This window comes from Gadus chalcogrammus, chromosome 16, assembly GCF_026213295.1.
Source record: "Gadus chalcogrammus isolate NIFS_2021 chromosome 16, NIFS_Gcha_1.0, whole genome shotgun sequence".
Classification (NCBI taxonomy): Eukaryota; Metazoa; Chordata; class Actinopteri; order Gadiformes; family Gadidae; genus Gadus; species Gadus chalcogrammus.
In genome coordinates this window covers 3,855,773-3,874,672 of record NC_079427.1, presented here as the reverse complement: position 1 = coordinate 3,874,672, position 18,900 = coordinate 3,855,773, and the positions used below count along the sequence as shown (strand labels likewise).

The window sequence follows — 18,900 nt, the reverse complement described above, 5'->3', positions numbered from 1 at the left end:
TAAATGGGATTGTATTTGGCGTTGTCCAAGAGATTTTATTTTAGCCCTACAACCCCACCTAGTGGCTCAAGTATAACAGCTATGACCTATATGGCTATGCCCGGACCGTTTTCTATTTTGAATCATTGTTTTGGATTTCACCTCAAATCACGTTCTCATTCATGTAAGATACAAACGTTTAGTAACATTAAGATAAACCAGATAAATACTGGTATAACGTAACAGGCAATTACGTTAAACAAACATTGATCAATTCATCCATCATAAAAGTAAAGAATTAGTGCTGTTGAACAAATATTTTATTGTCAAGTAAACAAAAAAAAAGTAAATGACAATTAACTAGTCATGTATGTTACCCGAAATGACAAGAGATGGAAAACGCAAACAAACAATGCTGAAGAACGAAAGCAATTCGGCTTAGCTTCTGTGTTAATTTTTTACCTTTACATTAAGGCTGAATACTAACGTCACCAACTAGAAAATTAACATTACAAATCAAAATATATATATCCTTGCCGGACGCAACAGATAGCTGACACTACAATGTGGCAAGTGTTTGGTCGTTGGTGTGATCCTCCACCGTCTGATTATTTTCAAATATGGCCTCCGGGATGCACAGGCTGTCATCAAACAGCAGGTCCAGCCAATAGGGACCAACCTTGCCCTTAGCGCCCGTCGTGATTGGACTACCACTGACGCCACTCTGCTGGACTGGGGCGTCAAACGAAGCCTCCCACCTTCCCGACGCCGTCGCTGACCCTGCGGCCGCCACGGTGGCGTTCTCTCTCTCCAGCGCCGCCGCCGACGACAGCTCTTGCGGCAGATGATGCCCCTGAGTGGTTGTGACGTCACTGATAGCGGGAGGCAGCACGATAAGCACGATGGTCTGATCCTGATGGTCCCAGACCGCGTCCAAGTTCACCGCCGTCGCCGTCGCCGTCGCGAGCTCACCTGATCCTGCGTCAGTCACGTTGGGGGCAGCGACGTCCATGATCTGCAGCGTCACAACGTGATCGGCTGCGGACTCGCCCCCCAGGGCGGTGTCGGTGGGTCCTGGCAGGACGCCCCTATGGCTGGCGTTTGTTGATGACGTCATGGCGTTAAGGGCAGTGCTGGGGCAGGAGGTGCCGGAGAAGGTGGGGCTAGGGAGGGCTGGACTAGAGAATGCCGGCGGAGAGGGGGCCATCCAGTTGTTCTCTACATATTGGAAGGAGGAGGAGGTGGGGGCAGAGAAGGAGGAGAAGGTGGGGGCAGCGAAGGAGGAGGAGGAGGAGGTGGGGGCAGAGAAGGAGGAGGAGGAGGAGGTGGGGGCAGAGAAGGAGGAGAAGGTGGGGGCAGAGAAGGAGGAGGAGGTGGCAGAGAAGGAGGAGGAGGAGGAGGTGGGGGCAGAGAAGGAGGAGAAGGACTGCTCCTGACACAGAGGCAGCATCTGTCCACGAGGCACCGACGACTTGTCCAGCAGTATTGGCGTGACAACGGCGCCGGTTGGAGGAGGTTGGGGTGGAGGAGAGGGTCGATCGGCAAAGAGAAGAGGGGCGGCGGTCTGATCGTTGGGATGGTTGGCCAACACACTAATCAGGGGCTGGACGTTCCTCCAGAGGGCAGCATCTGAGAATACCATAAAGTAGGATCAAGAGCTCTTTATTAATGCCACATGGGAAACATGGACGTCACGCAAGGCAGAAGTAAGTACAGGCGGTAATAAAAAACAATTACAACCATTTTCTTTGAAATAAAGAGATGCAAGAGCTACAAAATACAAAACATATGCAAAGTATATATATATATATGTATTACATAATATATATATATATATATATATATATATATATATATATATATATATATATATATATATATACTTTGCATATGTTTTGCATTTCCATTGTATTTCTATTGCATTACATATTATGTATTACAATAGAAATACAATGGAAATGCAATGGCATGCATGTAAAAGTAGGGGTACTTCAATAAGAAAAAGTAATTAATTGTACTGTCAGGAGTCTTCTCGGCAGATGGTTTGGACCGCTGTGTGGTGTTCTTCCTCAGACCACTCGTCTTCCTAGGGTCACGGGACGGCAGTGTACGTGTAAAGCATTGTTGTTTATCGGCCAGAAGGAACTTGCTATGTTGCCATTGTAACCGCTGACCTTTTCTTTGACGAATTCTCTCGCTTTTGCCATGAGCCCCTCATGTTCTGCTCTACCGTTCTATTAACCTGGAGAGAAAAAACACACACAGCTTCTAATGCTGAACATGCAGATCACAGACTGATGGAGAACACAGACGGACAGACAGACTGACGGACCACCGACAGACAGAGGAGACGGACAGACGAACAGGTAGATGAGCAGAAGGACAGGGTTTCTACCGTGGCGAGGAGGTCTGGGGGCAGGTGGGTTTTAATGTAGCCGATGTATCTCGCCGTGAGTTCTAGGGTGGTCGCCGTGTCAAGGGGTCCTTCGACGAACGGCAGGAGATCGCACAGGCTCTGACAGGAACTCCTGATGTGGAGCCTGGTAACCAACGGTAACACACACACACACACACACACACACACACACACACACACACACACACACACACACACACACACACACACACACACACACACACACACACACACACACACACACACACACACACACACACACACACACACACACAGGTTGCTGTCCCCGAATAAGGTATCTTAGATGATAGCAATAGATGACAGATATAAGTTGGCTCCCCCCCCTCCCACCTTCTCTTCTGCTCTTTGCGTGAATGAAGAGCCGCCTGCAGCCCACTGCTGTCCTGAAGGTCTTCGCCATCCTCTTCCTCCTGTTCTCTCGGTCTAGAAGACAAGGCTCATCATATCAGAATACAACCCAGGCTGTTATCTCAGCTAGGGTTTAAAGTGTTGCATTCAACATCAGGGTAGACCGTGCAGTAGATGATTTAACGTTCTAAGTCTAATTTGGAACATTGCAAAAGAGACTAAATGATATGATTGTTTCTAATAAATCAATACATACATACTCTTATGTATTCACATCAAAATGTCTCAATTAGAGGACGTGGATTTCATCAGATATTGGATGTGTTAAGACTGAGTAAATCGTTTTTGTGGAATAGAAGTACAGTCGAATATGAATGAATCTAGAAAGAATAAAGTACCACAGTTGGTCGCTAATAGATATAATCGACAAGACACAGTAAGGTCATTCATACTTTGCTGTAGCTGTAGCCTACTGAGTAGCCTACATGAGAAAGTGTTCCACCAAGTGATAGTAAAGTAAACAGTAAATGTTTAGAGTTATTTAGGTTGTTAATTCTCCTATCAAGCAGAGTACAAATATAATTGATTTAATTGTAACTAGTATATGTTAAATTAGAGATAACAGACTATATTTCTGTTGAACAGACTGAAAAAAACATCATATATTTGTGCATAGAAATTGTGTCATTCAACGTAGGCCATTGGCCTGATGTTCATTCATATTGATGTGAATTCACAAACCCCAATGTTGGCTTATGTTACAATTCCAGCTACACGTGGTTATATGTGTTACCCGATAGATGTACATTTGCAAGTGGGTGTAAACGCTGTGGATCTAAAGTCGCATGTTTGTGGTGCTGTTATGTTGAGGCATAACGACACGTGCACATTACCCTCGTCTCGCTCTCCTCGGCATATTTAAGTGATGTTTATTAGCTCTCGTGCAGAATGGCGTTTTGCGGATTAGCACGCAGGTCCCCGGGGTCTCCTCGTGGAGGTACGCGTTAATTAATTAATTAACTAACGACCACGTTTCTCCTCGACACCTAGAACAATATTCTACCAAACCCTTTACGTTTGAGAAGCGTCGAAATGCACTCGATATTAGGCCTTATCGAGAATCGAGAGTTAAACGACACAAACACACCGTGATTTGTTTGACGCCAATAATGTGAACGCGCATCCAATCAACCTTTTTTTTTATTGCGCGTACGGGGGAGATGTGGGGGTGCGCGCTGGGGAGTCTCTCCCAGCCACGCGCAGTAGCGTGCTCATCTACTGCAGAGCGGAGAGACAGCCGGTGCTACTACTACCGGCCAACAAAGAGACACTCACCGGCTCCAAGTGATCCGTTGAATACATGATAAAGTGACGAGGAACGCAGCGGAGGATTTCTACGTGACATTGCTTCTTTGATCGGCTTTTTTGGTAAGAATATTAATAAGAAAATCTTATTACAGAAAATACACCATTTGATCTTTATAGATACTGTATCACATTGTATGCAGTTCTTTGGCCTGTGCATGTCCCATTAGGCCTAGGGTAATGTAACTCTATTGCACGTAGGCTGGTTGAATTTGGAAATGGAGGATAATTAAATGCGGTGAATCAATACATTAGAATGGGGTGATGGAGCGTGGGATGGGCGTGGCATGTCACCTATTCTCTCCACACAATATCTGCATGCGTCCACACAATGCGCCTATCACTCGCCTATTCGGAAACATAATTTATTCATAAAGAGGTTTGTTTTGGTTAGGTTTATAGCCGTCTTAGGCGTACTGCGATCGTGTTGCCATGGAGCTCGAGCACTTCGACGAGCGGGACAAGGCGCAGAGGTCCACCCGGAGGGGTTCGCGGGGCACCGGGCTCCCCAGTCCCACACACAGCGCGCACTGCAGCCTGTACCGGACCCGCACCCTGCGCACGCTCAGTTCTGAAAAGAAGGCCAAGAAGGTCCGTTTCTACCGCAACGGGGACCGCTACTTCAACGGGATCGTTTACGCCATCTCCCAGGAGCGGTTTGGCTCGCTGGACGCCCTTCTGGCCGACCTGACCCGAGCTCTGTCCGACAACGTGAACCTCCCCCAGGGTGTGCGGACCATCTACTCCATAGATGGGACGACGAAAATCACAAGCATGGAACAGTTGGTCGAGGGTGAGCATTGAGCGAGGTTCCTCCCCTCGAAATACATTATGCCCCCAAATGGTACTTGATTTGATGTGGCACTTTTAACCAAAAAGTGTATCGACACCCTCACAGAATAACAGAAGACCACAACACTGTAACACTCCATAATAGCGGGGGGATGTATATTTTATAAAAAAAGGCCCAAAAACATTGCCCATCATTTTTTTGGGGGTCATTGTGCCCCCCGGGGCCCAATTTTGGGACACGCCCCTAGGTTTGGCCATGCAATAGATTTCCATACAAGTCTTACTAAAGGTACAGTACAGTCTGGAGGTCCGGTCCTTCATTCCAAGCTCGTCTCATCATTCACATGGCCCCGGTGTGTGACCCTCTTTCCCTCGTCCCCACAGGGGAGAGCTACGTGTGTGGCTCCATCGAGCCCTACAAGCTGGTCGACTACACCAAGAACGTCAACCCCAACTGGGCGGTGGGCGCAAAGACGGCCGCGTCGGCACGCTCCCCGGCCCCGCTGTGCACCAGCGTCGCCAAGCTGGGCCCGGCGGCGCCCGAGAGCCGCGACTACATCCGGCCCAAGCTGGTAACCATCGTCCGGAGCGGGGTGAAGCCGCGCAAGGCGGTGCGCATCCTGCTCAACAAGAAGACGGCGCACTCCTTCGACCAGGTGATGACGGACATCACCGACGCCGTCAAGTTGGACTCGGGCGTCGTCAAGAAGCTGTACACCGTGGACGGGAAGCTGGTAGGTCGTCGCCTCGACCCCTCCCCGCCCCTACTAGCGCCTTGTGTCGGGTTTCCGTCGACCTGGGTCTCATAGGGGTCATCTGATGCACGAGCCGTGCAGGCTGTAGCCCGTGTCGCAGGTTCGATTCCCACCGGCGGTCTTAAGCCCCATAGCAAACAGAGCACGAATTTCGGTTCATATTTGGGCCGCAGCCCAGAAAAAAGTATTTAGCAGAGATAAATCAATCCACCGTCCACTAGTAGGCCGATGTATCCATCCTGCATCTGTGTGAACACATTTGTACCAATAGGGGGTGAAATAGGGGGCTTTTTTAAATGAGAGGGTACCTGGTGGGGGTCCTAAGGAGGTCATGGGACCGTTCGACGCTGAACGTTGTCCTCCTGTGTGGAGTTTTTTGTTCCCTGTGTTCACAAGGGTTTCCTCCATCCAATAAAACCCTGTCACGTTAAATTGGCGCTGGATGCCCCTGCTGCTCGAGGGGAATTCAAACTATAGTAAACGTTATCCATCATCTTATGGGACAGCCAGGAAGAGTTTGAATTCATTTCTTTTCCTTAATAGCCTGTAACCTTAGTCACTGTGGGTCGCTTTAACAGTTAGTTATGTGGAGACAAATTGCGGTAGGAAACTCATCGTCCCTCTGACCGATGTCACCATGTGGGCTTGAGCCAAGCCACTCTGGAAAATGATTTGTCCTCTTTTGTGCAACGTCATCATCCATCTCGGTTCATCTAATGTATTGATTTCCCCCCTGAGCACTTTCCTGAAACCCTACTTCCACTGGGCCCAGCTCGCTGTGTCCACGGTGCGCCTACTGTCAACGGTGGGCCTACTGTCCACCACGCACGCCCCTCTCCACTTCCCTTGATGTAATCGTTCCTCACTTTTTAAATTGCATACCGTGCTGAAAAGTGAAGGTGTGACCCCCAATCGTGTGAAAGTCACAGAAGAGAGGGGCTTCGGTAAGTGCTGGCTGTTCCCAATAGATCTGGGAGTGATCCAGCTTTATAATGACTGTGTGTGTGTGTGTGTGTGTGTGTGTGTGTGTGTGTGTGTGTGTGTGTGTGTGTGTGTGTGTGTGTGTGTGTGTGTGTGTGTGTGTGTGTGTGTGTGTGTGTGTGTGTGTGTACTAAAGTTTGTGAATGAGGAAAGGGACAGCGAGGGCCTTTTTTATCACGATACTTATTTTCATTCAGGTTGGCATTATAGTGTGGGATCTGGTTGGTTTCCATGGTGATGGGGGAGGGTCCTGCTGTCCGGAGGTGGTTGCTAGGGAACAGGCTCTGCGGCAGAGCAGTGCAGTTTTAGTAGGGGGTGTGTGTAAGGTGTGTAGTGAGCAATGGAGGGGTGTATGTGTGTCTCGCCTTCGTCCCCCACGTGGAAACCAGGAATTCTTTCATGGCTTCTGGGTCGTGGAAGAGGTAATTTACCTTGTGCTTGATTGACTCATGGTAAATGTAGTTCTTAAAGCATCCATTTGCAAGATTGGGATAATCATCTGGAAATAATACATTTTACAAAGATGTAACGATTTAACTGAATTTTTTCCTTTTTCAGCAGTATATTTGGTACATTACATTTAACTATTGAAGTCAATTAATCGAAATAATGGTCTGTATATAAAGATAACTTATGTACTTAAAAGGTGTAATATGTAATTTTAGCCTCTAGGGGCCTCTCAATCAAAATGAAAATGATGACGTTATGAAGTTTGCTGTTGGAAGGAATTGTATTCACAGACCAGTTGATTTACAGTACAGTTTTATTTACGCTAAATCCCTTTGACGTTATGTAATAACAAGAATATACATTTCATATAGATGAATTACTATGGAAATATAGTTATAAGGAATATTTCCAATATACGCAATATTAAATGCAAAAATATAGGCGTTATCCATATAGACAGTAGAGGTAGACATGACTGTATATAATACAATATTGCCCTTTGATAACATCACTAGTGTGGAGAATGTGTTTATATCATATTTGTGACATTACTTGTGTGGTGATTGTGTTGTTGGCATCATGGGAATGGTGAAAGCAGGTGAATGTGAACATTGTTAACATCAATGGTTTTGGGAATTGTTTACAGTTTGCAGTGACTTGACTTGACGACTTTGAAGCCTACTATTAACCTCTTAGTTTTGAAGGAAAACACGGCTCTCGAACTAATCGTCCCCATTCTGCTGGAGCAGACCCCACCCTAGAATGGCCACCTACTAGACTACCTTATCTTTCTGTTCTATGCTATGATTGATCTTTTTCCGGACAGGATGTTTTGATCTCGTACTACAGAATATTTTCATATTATCTAGTTAAATCATCCCTGACAGCAGAAATGGTACAATGCAATTCATGAGAGTCTGAGTCCAACTAGCAGAATGTACAGGTTATATATGCATTATGTAGTGGCGTCTACATCTTGGGAGACATCAAGCCTTGAGAAGCATAGGAGACTCAATATTGTCTTTTAATAAACCCAGATGGAATGACTTAAACTCAATCACAGCACGTTTCTAGCCAATGAAAGATTGCAAAGCTTTACAGCTTTACAGGCAATGCCTCAAATTCTGGCACACACACACACTCAACACACAGATGCACATCGGCACAACCATTGGCAGCTGTCAGGACCAGTTGGATGCCTTGCTCAACAGAGGGATGGGAATGAACCAGCATCCTTGCAGTTTCCAGACCACTCGCTGTCCACTGAGCTATTGTGGCCTGCCTGAATGTCCTCCTGGATGGTTATTGAAACCGGCAGATCTAACTAAGACACCTGCTGTCTCAACCCATCTCCCTGGGTCTCCTCATCACTGATGGACAGAGCAGACTATGTCGTTTCCATTAAAAATAATCATGAGGGATAAATGTATAAAGTCTTATTGAAGCGAAAAATCCGTAGACATAAGTGATGGTACACAAATGCACACACTATCATATGAACACATACTCAGAACACATAGCCTTGACGGATAAGAATAAAGTGTTCTCAAAAAAGGATTTCTATAAATATAACGGGAGGCGTGTGGTCGCTATGGATGACTAAGAAGGGATCTTCTCTGAATCTTACACTGTACACATTCGTAGAGTCAAAACTGAATATGTAATGAAATGATCGAACTTATATTCCCATTAATGATTTAGCCAAAGCTTTCAGCCAAAGTGATTTTCTAGGCAAGAACAATCAAAGCAGAACAGATACTATAGCTGTAAGATTCAGAAAACTTGAAAATGTAGCGGTCATAATAACCCATTAGTGATGTCATATGATGTGGCCTGCTGTGTCTCTATTTTGTCCGAAATCAAGCCGCAATTACCACGCATGCATAGCCATGTGAGGCCTTAAGCATCTCATGGGCACTGCTGTGGTGGCTTCTGTGGTCCGTTGGTTACTGTCAGTAACCATGGTGATGGTGTGGTCCGATGGTGCTGATCAGGGCTGGATCAATACTGTTCCTCGAGGCCCCCAACCCCCAAACCCCAGTACTCTGGACCTGCAGACTGCAGAGCTAGGGAGCAGACAAGATGGCGTCCTTTATCATGAACTTTTACTTCCGACCCATCCCAGGGGAGCGGCTGTATGTAACACTCACATTGGGTTATTTAGGCCTTATCTAAAGCTCACTAGCGCGTGAGGCTAGAGAAACCAAAGCCAACAATGGAAATCTGTGTTTCTACTACTAGTGCTAGCGAATTAGTTTAAGTTTACAACTAGACAGAGTGCAGAGTAGCACTAAAATGACGGTTAGGTGGAAACTTGTGGTCACAATTAATACCGGCGATATATCAGATTCATACTCTGATCTGTGTTGCTGTGCCGATAAATTTGTGCTGCATCATAAATTCTGCTTGTGTCTGGTCGTCATGGCAACGCGTGTCTGCCCGCCCCTCCCCTGGGAAATGTGTCTGTGTCAACCCCCAACCAGGCACACTGCTCGCATGTATTATATCTGTATTGTTGTGTGAGAGTGTGTCAGAAATCTGATGTCAGTGTTTGAGTCACTATCAAATATTACTGAATATTTAATTGGATCTTTAATTTGCTGTATTTAAATGCTATAAGATAAAGTATTTTATCTGTTTGATGTTTTTAAAATGTGCCCCATAGATCAGAAAAGATGTCTGTGTGCAAAACTGTTTGGCAACGGATGCAGATGGATTGAGAAAGTGATGGGAGCGTTTAAAATGCCCCTGGCCATTAGGCTACGGATAGTTTACTGTACGTCAATACAGAATCTCTGCTCCCAGAACACAGGAGGGGAACGTGAGGTCATCTCCTCTATCGGAGCGGAGCACTTCAATTAAATCAGTTTGAGAAGGTCGGGGAACCTTCGGCTTTATTTATTAATGAGGCATCAGAACCAGACAGGCTCTTAAGCCTTAGTGAATAGCTATCATCTCGTTTCTATCTATCACATAGTTTCAGACTTTTTACTTTGTATTTAGGAGAAACTCCCAATTGTTTTAGTTTATAGGAACTGTATGGCAAGATATTGCGAGCATTTGATATTTCACAAACCATATTAGTTTTTTGGTGCGCTTCATTATCTTACAGTAAACAGCATCTCCCCCCTGTGGCCAACACTGGTATCACCCTTCTCTAGATTTTCTGTGGCTCAATATGGCTAAAAAAAACCTCTTGAAGGAGCCATTGCAAATCAAGTGTTTTATGACCAGAATTCAGCCAAATGGCCTACAGCACTGACACGGGAATTGAAGGTTGCTAGGTTGCCTAGTGGCTTCTGTCAACGCTGTCAAGATACTACAATTTTGATTGTATGCATTACTATACTTTCACTTGTAAGTCGCTTTGGATAAAGGCATCTGCTTAATGAACCAAATGTTAATATATGGTCATATTTCAGGGGGTGAGGAAATGACAAACCCTCTTCTTGGCCTGTTTATTGGCATTATATCTCCCTAATTAGTAATAATAACATTTCGTAATTGACCATCTAGTTATTTAGAGGATGCTTTTATCCAAAATGACTTAAAGAGGTTTTGAGATGCATGCCATTACTTTGGCTAAAAGCATCTATTAAATAAATAAACAGTTCATATTTTAAGATGATGCACTAAAGAGCAAAACGGAGATTGAATCCCCATCAACTAATTAAAATCCCAAGATATTTTATCTTTGGGAGACTTGAAGTAAACAGGAGCTCTGATATTGTCTCTCTCAGTCCTCCAGATGAGCTCTGACATTTAGGTCTCTCTCTGTGTCCTCGAGGTGAGCTCTGATATGTAGGTCTCTCTCTGTCCTCCAGGTGAGCTCTGATATGTAGGTCTCTCCCTGTCCTCGAGGTAAGCTCTGATATGTAGGTCTCTCTCTGCCCCCCAAGTGAGCTCTGATATGTAGGTCTCTCTTTGTCCTCCAGGTGAGCTCTGATATGTAGGTCTCTCTTTGTCCTCCAGGTGAGCTCTGATATGTAGGTCTCTCTCTGTCCTCGAGGTGAGCTCTGATATGTAGGTCTCTCTCTGTCCTCCAGGTGAGCTCTGATATGTAGGTCTCTCTTTGTCCTCCAGGTGAGCTCTGATATGTAGGTCTCTCTCTGTCCTCGAGGTGAGCTCTGATATGTAGGTCTCTCTCTGTCCTCCAGGTGAGCTCTGATATGTAGGTCTCTCCCTGTCCTCGAGGTGAGCTCTGATATGTAGGTCTCTCTCTGTCCTCGAGGTGAGCTCTGATATGTAGGTCTCTCTCTGTCCCCCAGGTGAGCTGTCTCCAGGACTTCTTCGGGGATGAAGATATCTTCATCGCCTGCGGACCGGAGAAGTTTCGTTACCAGGACGATCTTCTGCTTGAGCACAGTGGTGCGTGGCACAACAGAAACACGCTCACCCCACTTGGGGTTATCTGATATGTAGGGGGTCACAGTGGGCAATTTATTTTTTAATCAAATATTAATTTAAAAGGTCTGAACGCTTTCTTTGTATACATACAGACTGCATACTCACTTGCGATGCGTGTGGAAACAGATGCAAAACAATACAAGGCGTTTGGGTGGCAGATTTATGAAAATGCTTACAGACTGCGTGCACGCGTCCTCTCGGACACTGATACTGCAGGCGGACGTTGATCTTGTGACGATGTGATTAGGCGCAGCTAACCGCTCGTGCGGTTAACCTTCTCTGTTGCAGAGTGCAGGGTGGCCAAGTCCTCGTCGTATGGTCGGATCTCTCCGCTGCTGGGTCGAAGCCTGCCTAGAGGTGGGGTCGCATCCCTCCGAAGATCCCCCTCCTCCATCAGCTCCGGTGTGTGTGTGTGTGTGTGTGTGTGTGTGTGTGTGTGTGTGTGTGTGTGTGTGTGTGTGTGTGTGTGTGTGTGTGTGTGTGTGTGTGTGTGTGTGTGTGTGTGTGTGTGTGTGTGTGTGTGTGCGTGCGTACGTGCGTGCGTGCGTGTGTGTGTGTGTGTGGCCGTCCGAAGGGCTAGACTGAAACATTCCACTCATTGTTCTATTCAGTTGTGATGAGGGAAAACAACAGAGTTTATTTGTCTTGAAATTAACGCTACTATGATTAGTAGCGTTACTAAGACTACGATTGCCTCCATGCCCCCTTAGCCAATGGAACAGCAGGAAGCCAGCTGTCTACGCCCAGATCCGGGAAGTCTCCAAGTCCGTCTCCAACCAGCCCTGCTAGCCTACGACGACGACGGGTACCCCACGCACACACGCACACGCACACGCACACGTACGCACGCACGCACGCACGCACGCGCACACACACACACACTCAACCCAAATATATTGCCCCTCACATATATTAAAGGGCCCCTATCTGTGTACCCAGCATGCATCTGGGTGGAGACTCCCACTTGTGAGATCACTTTATGGTGGATTTTTTTGGGGGTTTGTAATTGCTAATCAACATCCCACGTGGTGTTATAATAGTGGTCAATTTAAATGTATTTGTCAATGCAAATGTATGGTCATATATTTAACAAGAAAAAACATTTTTAGACTGAGTTTTATTTTGGACTGAATTTATTTTCAGTATTATTGTATTGTTCAAATATTATATTATATATTGTTCTTTTAATGTCATGTTTGTGTGTGTGTGTGTGTGTGTGTGTGTGTGTGTGTGTGTGTGTGTGTGTGTGTGTGTGTGTGTGTGTGTGTGTGTGTGTGTGTGTGTGTGTGTGTGTGTGTGTGTGTGTGTGTGTGACAGAGCTCTCAGCAAGGTGGCTCCTCCCTCTCTCTGGCCTCCACCAGGGTATGTGACTCCCTGGACGACTGGGACACCCCCCAGAGCGATGGTACACACATACACACTCCTATCAAATGAACACATACTCCTTTCTGAGTCTGACTGCTGGAGGGGGCGGAGCCTAACTCTGTCTCTTACAGCTGATGGGGCAGATGGCTCCGCCCACATCCCTCCCTCCATGGCTGAGCGCTACAGAGTGGGCCGGACACTGGGGGGCGGGGCCTTCGCTGTGGTGAAGGAGTGTGTGGAGAGGTCGACAGGCCGAGAGTTCGCTCTCAAGGTCATCAACAAAGACAAGTGTATAGGGAAGGTGAGAAGAAACTGTCTGTCTGTCTTTCTGTTCTTCTGTCTTATCTCTCCATTCTGTCTTTCTCTCCCTCCCTCTAGCTCTCTCCATCCCTCTCTTTTACTCTCTCTATTTGGCTATTTCTCTCCCACACTCTCTATTTCCCTCTCCATCTGCCAGCAGTGTTTCTCTCTCTATTCATCTATGTGTGTTTCTCTCTATGTCTATTTAACTGTTTGACACTGTGTACTTGCTGTTGGATTCTATGAACACTACACTGTGTACGCGACTGAACTGTTTGCACCATTCATTGATATAGTGTTATCTGACGGTTCTACCAACAGGAACACATGGTCCAGAGTGAGCTATCCATCCTGCGGAGGATCAAACATCCCAACATCGTTCTGCTCATCGAGGAGATGGACACTCCAAATGAACTCTATCTCGTCATGGAGCTAGTTAAGGTAGTGTAGGTTCACACTAGCCGTACAGTTAGTCACTGTAGTGGAGCTTCAGGCTAGCCCCAACAGCTAGTGAAGTTAGAATAGCTTCAGAGGCTAGCCTCAAAGTTAGTCGGAGTAGCATAGCTTCTGGTTAGCCTCACAGCTAGCCAAGCTAGTCAAGCAAAGCATAGGGCTCAGGGGCTGGTCAAACAGTAGCTGAATGTAGAGTTCCCTCATGCTAGTCTTACAGCTAGTCAGGGTAGCGAGGCGTCAAGCTAGTCTCACAGCTATTCCAGGTAACGTAACCCTTTAGGCTACTCTTATAGCTAGTCAAGCTAGTGTAAGTAGGCTATAGTCTCATAGCCAGTGAAGCTAGGATAAATTTGGCTATTCCAGTCTATGTCCATTCTGGGTTTGATCTCCCGATGTCAACATGTCAACTGTCAATAGGCCTTCATGAGTCATATACATCCCCTACCTGCCTCTAACCCTGACATTTCACCGACATTTATTTTAAGTGGCTTTGGCGAAAAGAGTAGCTTTCTAAATGATGGTTTGGCATGCTGTTTCCATTCTGTCCACAGGGGGGCGACCTGTTTGACGCCGTCTCCTCCTCTAGCAAGTACACGGAGCGAGACGCCGCCTGCATGCTGTTCAACCTGGCCAGCGCCATCAAGTACCTCCACGGCCTCAACATCGTCCACCGAGACATCAAGCCAGAGAACCTGCTGGTCAGTACAATCCGTCGATTGTCTGTCCCCCCTTTAGTTCAGACAGAAGTCCAGTTGACCTCGACCCTGGTCGGGCCAATCAAAACTGTTTATCTAATATGGGGGTAGGTTTGACACAATGTCTCGGTCCACATGACCGAGATGGCTGCTGCTGGCTTAGAACGTTCTGCTGGAGCCACTATCGCGACAGTATCAAACAAAATGGATGATGTTTTCTCTAAAGAGTACTAAACAACTGCACTCAAAGCGTTTGTCGATGGGAAGGTTTGTTATCAACCGGATGTCAAGCTACAGATTTAATGCGCATTAATATCTCATGAATAATTGTCTGGGGCAGGATTATTCTATTAATTGCGTTGGTTAATAATGAAGGAACGAACCCGTCCACCTGTACCCTCCCCCTCCAGGTGTACGAGCACCTGGACAGCAGCCGCTCTCTGAAGCTGGGAGACTTCGGCCTGGCTACCATGGTGACCGGCCCGCTGTATGCCGTCTGCGGCACGCCCACCTACGTAGCGCCGGAGGTCCTCGATGAGACCGGGTAGGTCCCGTTGGTCGTACCCCTCCACCTGTACCGGGTCCCAGACGAACACCTGGCCCTTAAAGGGCCCCTACTCTACTTACCAGGCGGGACGCTGGTTAGCTATTCCAATAGCAGTTTAGCTTACCTTCACTTCCTTAATCTATGTTCCCAAATGTTCTCTTTGATTGCCATTTCATCCCATTAGGAACAAGCTAGAGAAGAATTAGCCTAAGTAGCTTCAGACCGAGGACACAGTGCTGTATTCTACAACAAGTTGGGCTTTTAGATTAGTCACATGAAAAAAATCGGACAGACCAGATCAGCAGCTGTCCAATCCCCACATTGCTTGACCATTAACTGCTAACCGCCTCAAGTGTACTTTTGGAAATATACTTTTGGAAAGCAGGAAAAAATGCTATTTAGAATGAACGTCACCCCAGTGGTGACATCAATCTTATTGGTGGTTTGGGCCCAGGCCACTTAGCCCTGGTTAACCAATCACAGATCTTGATGTGTGTTCTTGTGTTTCTTAGTTACGGTCTGGAGGTTGATGTGTGGGCTGCTGGGGTTGTAGCTTACATCCTGCTGTGTGGCTTCCCTCCCTTCCAAGGGTACGTCGTCATTTTGATGAAATATCTCATGGTTCACTGTTTATATAGATTGGTCGAGCTTTAGCAGCATCTGGTGGCCGACAATGGTATAACACACAAATGTAAACTAAACAGTCTCATCATAATAAATAACTTTATTTGTGCACCAATTTGAAAAGAAAATGTACATACATTCAAGTTATAATGGACACCAATGGAATTATATGAAATTGTATGGATTGTGTTATTTGGACCCATAGTAATCGCTGTTTGTTGCCGTTAAAGGAGCGGGGACAACCAGGAGGTTCTGTTTGAGCAGATACAGAGCGGCCATCTTGAATTTCCCTCTCCCTCCTGGGACGGCGTCTCGGATGCTGCCATGGTGACGACCGCTCCTTCTGCTGTGTTTTTTTTTTAAAACATTATAAATAATAATGAATATCAATGGCCGATTTTTGTTTCTATATTTATTTATTGTTCTTTTTTGTGGTTACCTTTTTGAGAACTTAATATTGAGTGAATATGTAGTAGCCTATTCGATTTCTGTCCCATGTTGTCTTGAAACATTAAACTGCCTTTAATGTTTTCACATTCTCTTTTGTGTTTTCCATTTTTTTTTTTTTCATTTTGGATTTTAGATCTATTCTTTACTGGGATTTATCCATTTGGCATTAATAAGTATAATCTCCTCTCATCTCCTTCCCTCCCAGGATCTGGTTGGTGGGATGCTGGAGAGGGGGCGGGGCCAGAGGTTCACACCTATGCAGGTGCTAGAACACCACTGGGTCAAGGTGAGTCACGTGTGTGTGCGTGTGCGTGTTCGTGTGCGTGTGTGTGTTATTTCCAGTCTTAAAATATACCAAATCCGTACATGGAACACAGCTGCTGTTTATGGAACGGGATTGTTAACGAACTAGAGTGTATGTTTCTCAGGACGAACGCTTGCCAGAGAATGAGCCCCACCTCTCCATCGCTGGGAGGATCAGGAAGCATTTCAACACACGGACCAGAACCACTAGCACCTCCGCCGGAGTGGCCGTGATCACCGTTAGTACACACACCACCTCACCAAACACTGCTCTGTTTATTATCACAGCAGGGCTGCTAGTTCACTCTACTGTGTTGGTAATGATGCTACAGGATAAGAGTCTAGCATAAGTTCCTAGTCCACTATAGCATTAATTATGATGCTATATAATAATAGAGTAATATTAGTTCCTATAGGCCACTAAAGTATTAATAATAATGCTATATAATAATAGAGTAATATTAGTTCCTAGGCCACTAAAATATTAATAATAATGCTATATAATAATAGTGTAATATTGGTTCCTAGGCCACTAAAGTATTAATAATAATGCTGTATAATAATAGTGCAATATTAGTTTCTAGGCCACCACCGTATCAATAAAGAAGCTAAATAATGATAGTATAATACTAGTTCCTAGGCCACTAAAGTATTTATAATAATGCTATATAATAATAGTGTAATATTAGTTTCTAGGCCTCCACTGTATCAATAATGATGCTAAATAATGATAGTATAATGTAACTTCATGACGCGGTTGAGCTAAAGGATCTTATGTGTATTGTCCTCCTTTGCCCCGCCCACCAGAGCACCCCATTGGATAAGGAGAAGCAGGGCATACGGCGGAGGCGTGGCTCTCAGGACACCAGGCGGGCGGGGCCACGGGGGCCGTCCAACCAGCTGCCGCGCGCCGAGTCAGAGGACCCCCCACCGGGGGCCGCGGACAACGCCCACTCCAACGCCTCGCTCTTCTAGGCTCCCCACCTTCTAGAATCCAATGGTACCCCCCACCTCGTCCTTCTGCTAGACACCCCCCGCCAACTCGAACCCCCACTTCCACCACCACCAACCACCACCTCATAGAACCCCCCCCCCCCCCCCCCAAGCAAGACCAATCTACCCTTTCTTATGGTACACTAACTAGAATGCCCCCGCCTCCCAACTTCTAGAAATCTTCTGGCTGTCCTGGGACACTATATGTTTAAAATGGAAGGACCTACTCTGGGCTGTGGTGATGTAATGGACGGTGACGGTCACCATCTCGCTGGAACCTGCTGTGCTGGGATGTTTGGTTACCATGGTCACAAAGCTGTCCTTGCCTGTTGTTCAATGTTTACTCTGCACAACACGGGGGCGAAACTGGAGTCGGTACAAGTGTGACATTTTTCTGATCTGTATTTCTTATAATTTTCTACCAAGCATGCAGTGGTCCCACGTGGTGGACCACCCTACTCCGGGGGGTGTAAACTGAGAAAGCGCATGTTGAAGACTCAAGGCGTGACTACTTTTATTGTGAAAGATTGTCCTAATTCTCTTAACTAACTCCGGTTTGTACAGTTTCTACAGTAATAAGTTATAAGATGGCACTTAACTTCCGATCCAACTTTACTCTGGTTTGGTTGTCAAGTGGATTCAGCCCACGTCTAGTATTAAAAGTGTGAGTGGTAAATGATGGCAGGGTTCCAGATGAATGTTCTAGGTGTGTAGTTGACAGGGCTGCATGCCTAATGGCCTTATCTTTACGTTATCTATACCTTGGCACAAGAGTAAAGATAGAGTATGGATCACTTATAAAGAGTGTAAGTGCAATTAGGCGCATTACCCGTTAAGCACAGTGTCAAAAGCCAGGAGTAATGAGTTGTCAACTTTGCTCTCAAATAGTTGTGGCATTAAAGATGAAACCAGACACCTAAAGGGGACCTATTATGCTTTTTCGACTTTTATGACCTATAAACGTTGTTATAATGATTGATAGTCATGTTTAACCATACTAAAGTGTCAAATAATGACGTGCATGCATTTCGACGTATTCCCTGCTGACAGTCTGGGGTGGCTGTGCAGAGCGCTAAACACTCGGGACAACGTTTGCGATTCACTTGTTCACATTTCCGGGAAATCATCTACGTAGAGGCACTCCTGCCGCGCCCCCATATGCCTGGTCAAATCTGCCCGCGCGCGCGCTCCAAGGAAGGAAACCAATCACAACGGAGTGGGGTTGGCAGGAGGGGGGCGAGGGGGCGGAGCCGAGCGTTGACAGAGAATACTGAAAGCGCCCAGATGAGAGGAAGAGTTTCCCGAAAATCTACATCGTTTTTTTGTGTATGGTTAAACATGACTATCAATCAATATAACAACGTTTATAGGTCATAAAAGTCAAAAAAGCATAATAGGTCCCCTTTAACAGCATACTGCAGGAACAGCGCTCAGCTGACATTTTGAGCCATAAAGGAACATTGGCTATGTAGTTAGGTGTGTGTGGATAGATATCGTTTGGTTTCTCTTTGAATGAAAGGGCAGATACAGTAAGAGCTGAGCTACTTGAACACAGGAACTCTGTTAAAATGGTGGTGGATGCAACAAAGTGCTTCCAGTACTAAAGCTGATTGTATCAAAAAAACATAGGTGACTCTTCCTATGGTGTGAATGTGT

At 46.0% G+C, this 18,900-nt stretch overlaps 3 protein-coding genes across 4 annotated transcripts; 2 read left to right on the top strand and 1 right to left on the bottom strand.

The window, feature by feature from the left end:
- Positions 1-251: 251 nt before the first annotated feature.
- Positions 252-3,933, bottom strand: LOC130405951 (uncharacterized protein DDB_G0271670-like). Its single transcript, XM_056611291.1, has 6 exons — positions 3,658-3,933; positions 2,747-2,839; positions 2,375-2,519; positions 2,154-2,221; positions 1,998-2,065; positions 252-1,608 (listed from the first exon to the last, which is right to left on the bottom strand). The coding sequence occupies exons 1-6, from the start codon at positions 3,678-3,680 to the stop codon at positions 539-541; spliced, it is 1,467 nt and encodes a 488-aa protein (XP_056467266.1). The 5' UTR covers positions 3,681-3,933; the 3' UTR covers positions 252-538.
- dclk1b (doublecortin-like kinase 1b) lies at positions 3,446-12,967 on the top strand. 2 transcript variants are annotated; one of them, XM_056611292.1, is made up of 7 exons: positions 3,446-4,192; positions 4,524-4,922; positions 5,306-5,655; positions 11,376-11,475; positions 11,803-11,916; positions 12,225-12,319; positions 12,832-12,967. In XM_056611292.1, exons 2-7 carry the CDS (start codon positions 4,562-4,564, stop codon positions 12,946-12,948), a joined length of 1,137 nt encoding a protein of 378 aa, XP_056467267.1. In that variant the 5' UTR covers positions 3,446-4,192; positions 4,524-4,561; the 3' UTR covers positions 12,949-12,967. The 2 variants fall into 2 exon arrangements, with proteins under 2 accessions (XP_056467267.1, XP_056467268.1); XM_056611293.1 differs by lacking the exons at positions 11,376-11,475; positions 11,803-11,916; positions 12,225-12,319; positions 12,832-12,967 and adding an exon at positions 8,260-8,485.
- Positions 12,968-13,048: 81 nt separating this feature from the next.
- On the top strand, positions 13,049-17,226 carry LOC130405276 (serine/threonine-protein kinase DCLK1-like). Its single transcript, XM_056610311.1, has 9 exons — positions 13,049-13,180; positions 13,501-13,620; positions 14,184-14,330; positions 14,738-14,871; positions 15,387-15,464; positions 15,729-15,825; positions 16,154-16,234; positions 16,377-16,490; positions 17,059-17,226. The coding sequence occupies exons 1-9, from the start codon at positions 13,049-13,051 to the stop codon at positions 17,224-17,226; spliced, it is 1,071 nt and encodes a 356-aa protein (XP_056466286.1).
- Positions 17,227-18,900: the final 1,674 nt, after the last annotated feature.

Excerpts from the sequence above, each read along its gene's own strand:
- LOC130405951 (XM_056611291.1), bottom strand. The coding sequence starts at position 3,680 with ATGCCGAGGAGAGCGAGACGAGG. Across the intron at positions 2,840-3,657 it reads CCGAGGAGAGCGAGACGAGG|ACCGAGAGAACAGGAGGAAG; the intron begins GTAATGTGCACG and ends CTTGTCTTCTAG. Across the intron at positions 2,222-2,374 it reads CCCCAGACCTCCTCGCCACG|GTTAATAGAACGGTAGAGCA; the intron begins GTAGAAACCCTG and ends TTTTCTCTCCAG.
- dclk1b (XM_056611292.1), top strand. The coding sequence starts at position 4,562 with ATGGAGCTCGAGCACTTCGACGAGCGGGACAAGGCGCAGAGGTCCACC. Across the intron at positions 4,923-5,305 it reads CATGGAACAGTTGGTCGAGG|GGGAGAGCTACGTGTGTGGC; the intron begins GTGAGCATTGAG and ends TCGTCCCCACAG. Across the intron at positions 12,320-12,831 it reads CTAGCCTACGACGACGACGG|AGCTCTCAGCAAGGTGGCTC; the intron begins GTACCCCACGCA and ends TGTGTGTGACAG.
- LOC130405276 (XM_056610311.1), top strand. The coding sequence starts at position 13,049 with ATGGCTGAGCGCTACAGAGTGGGCCGGACACTGGGGGGCGGGGCCTTC. Across the intron at positions 14,331-14,737 it reads TCAAGCCAGAGAACCTGCTG|GTGTACGAGCACCTGGACAG; the intron begins GTCAGTACAATC and ends CTCCCCCTCCAG. Across the intron at positions 15,826-16,153 it reads GCGTCTCGGATGCTGCCATG|GATCTGGTTGGTGGGATGCT; the intron begins GTGACGACCGCT and ends CTTCCCTCCCAG.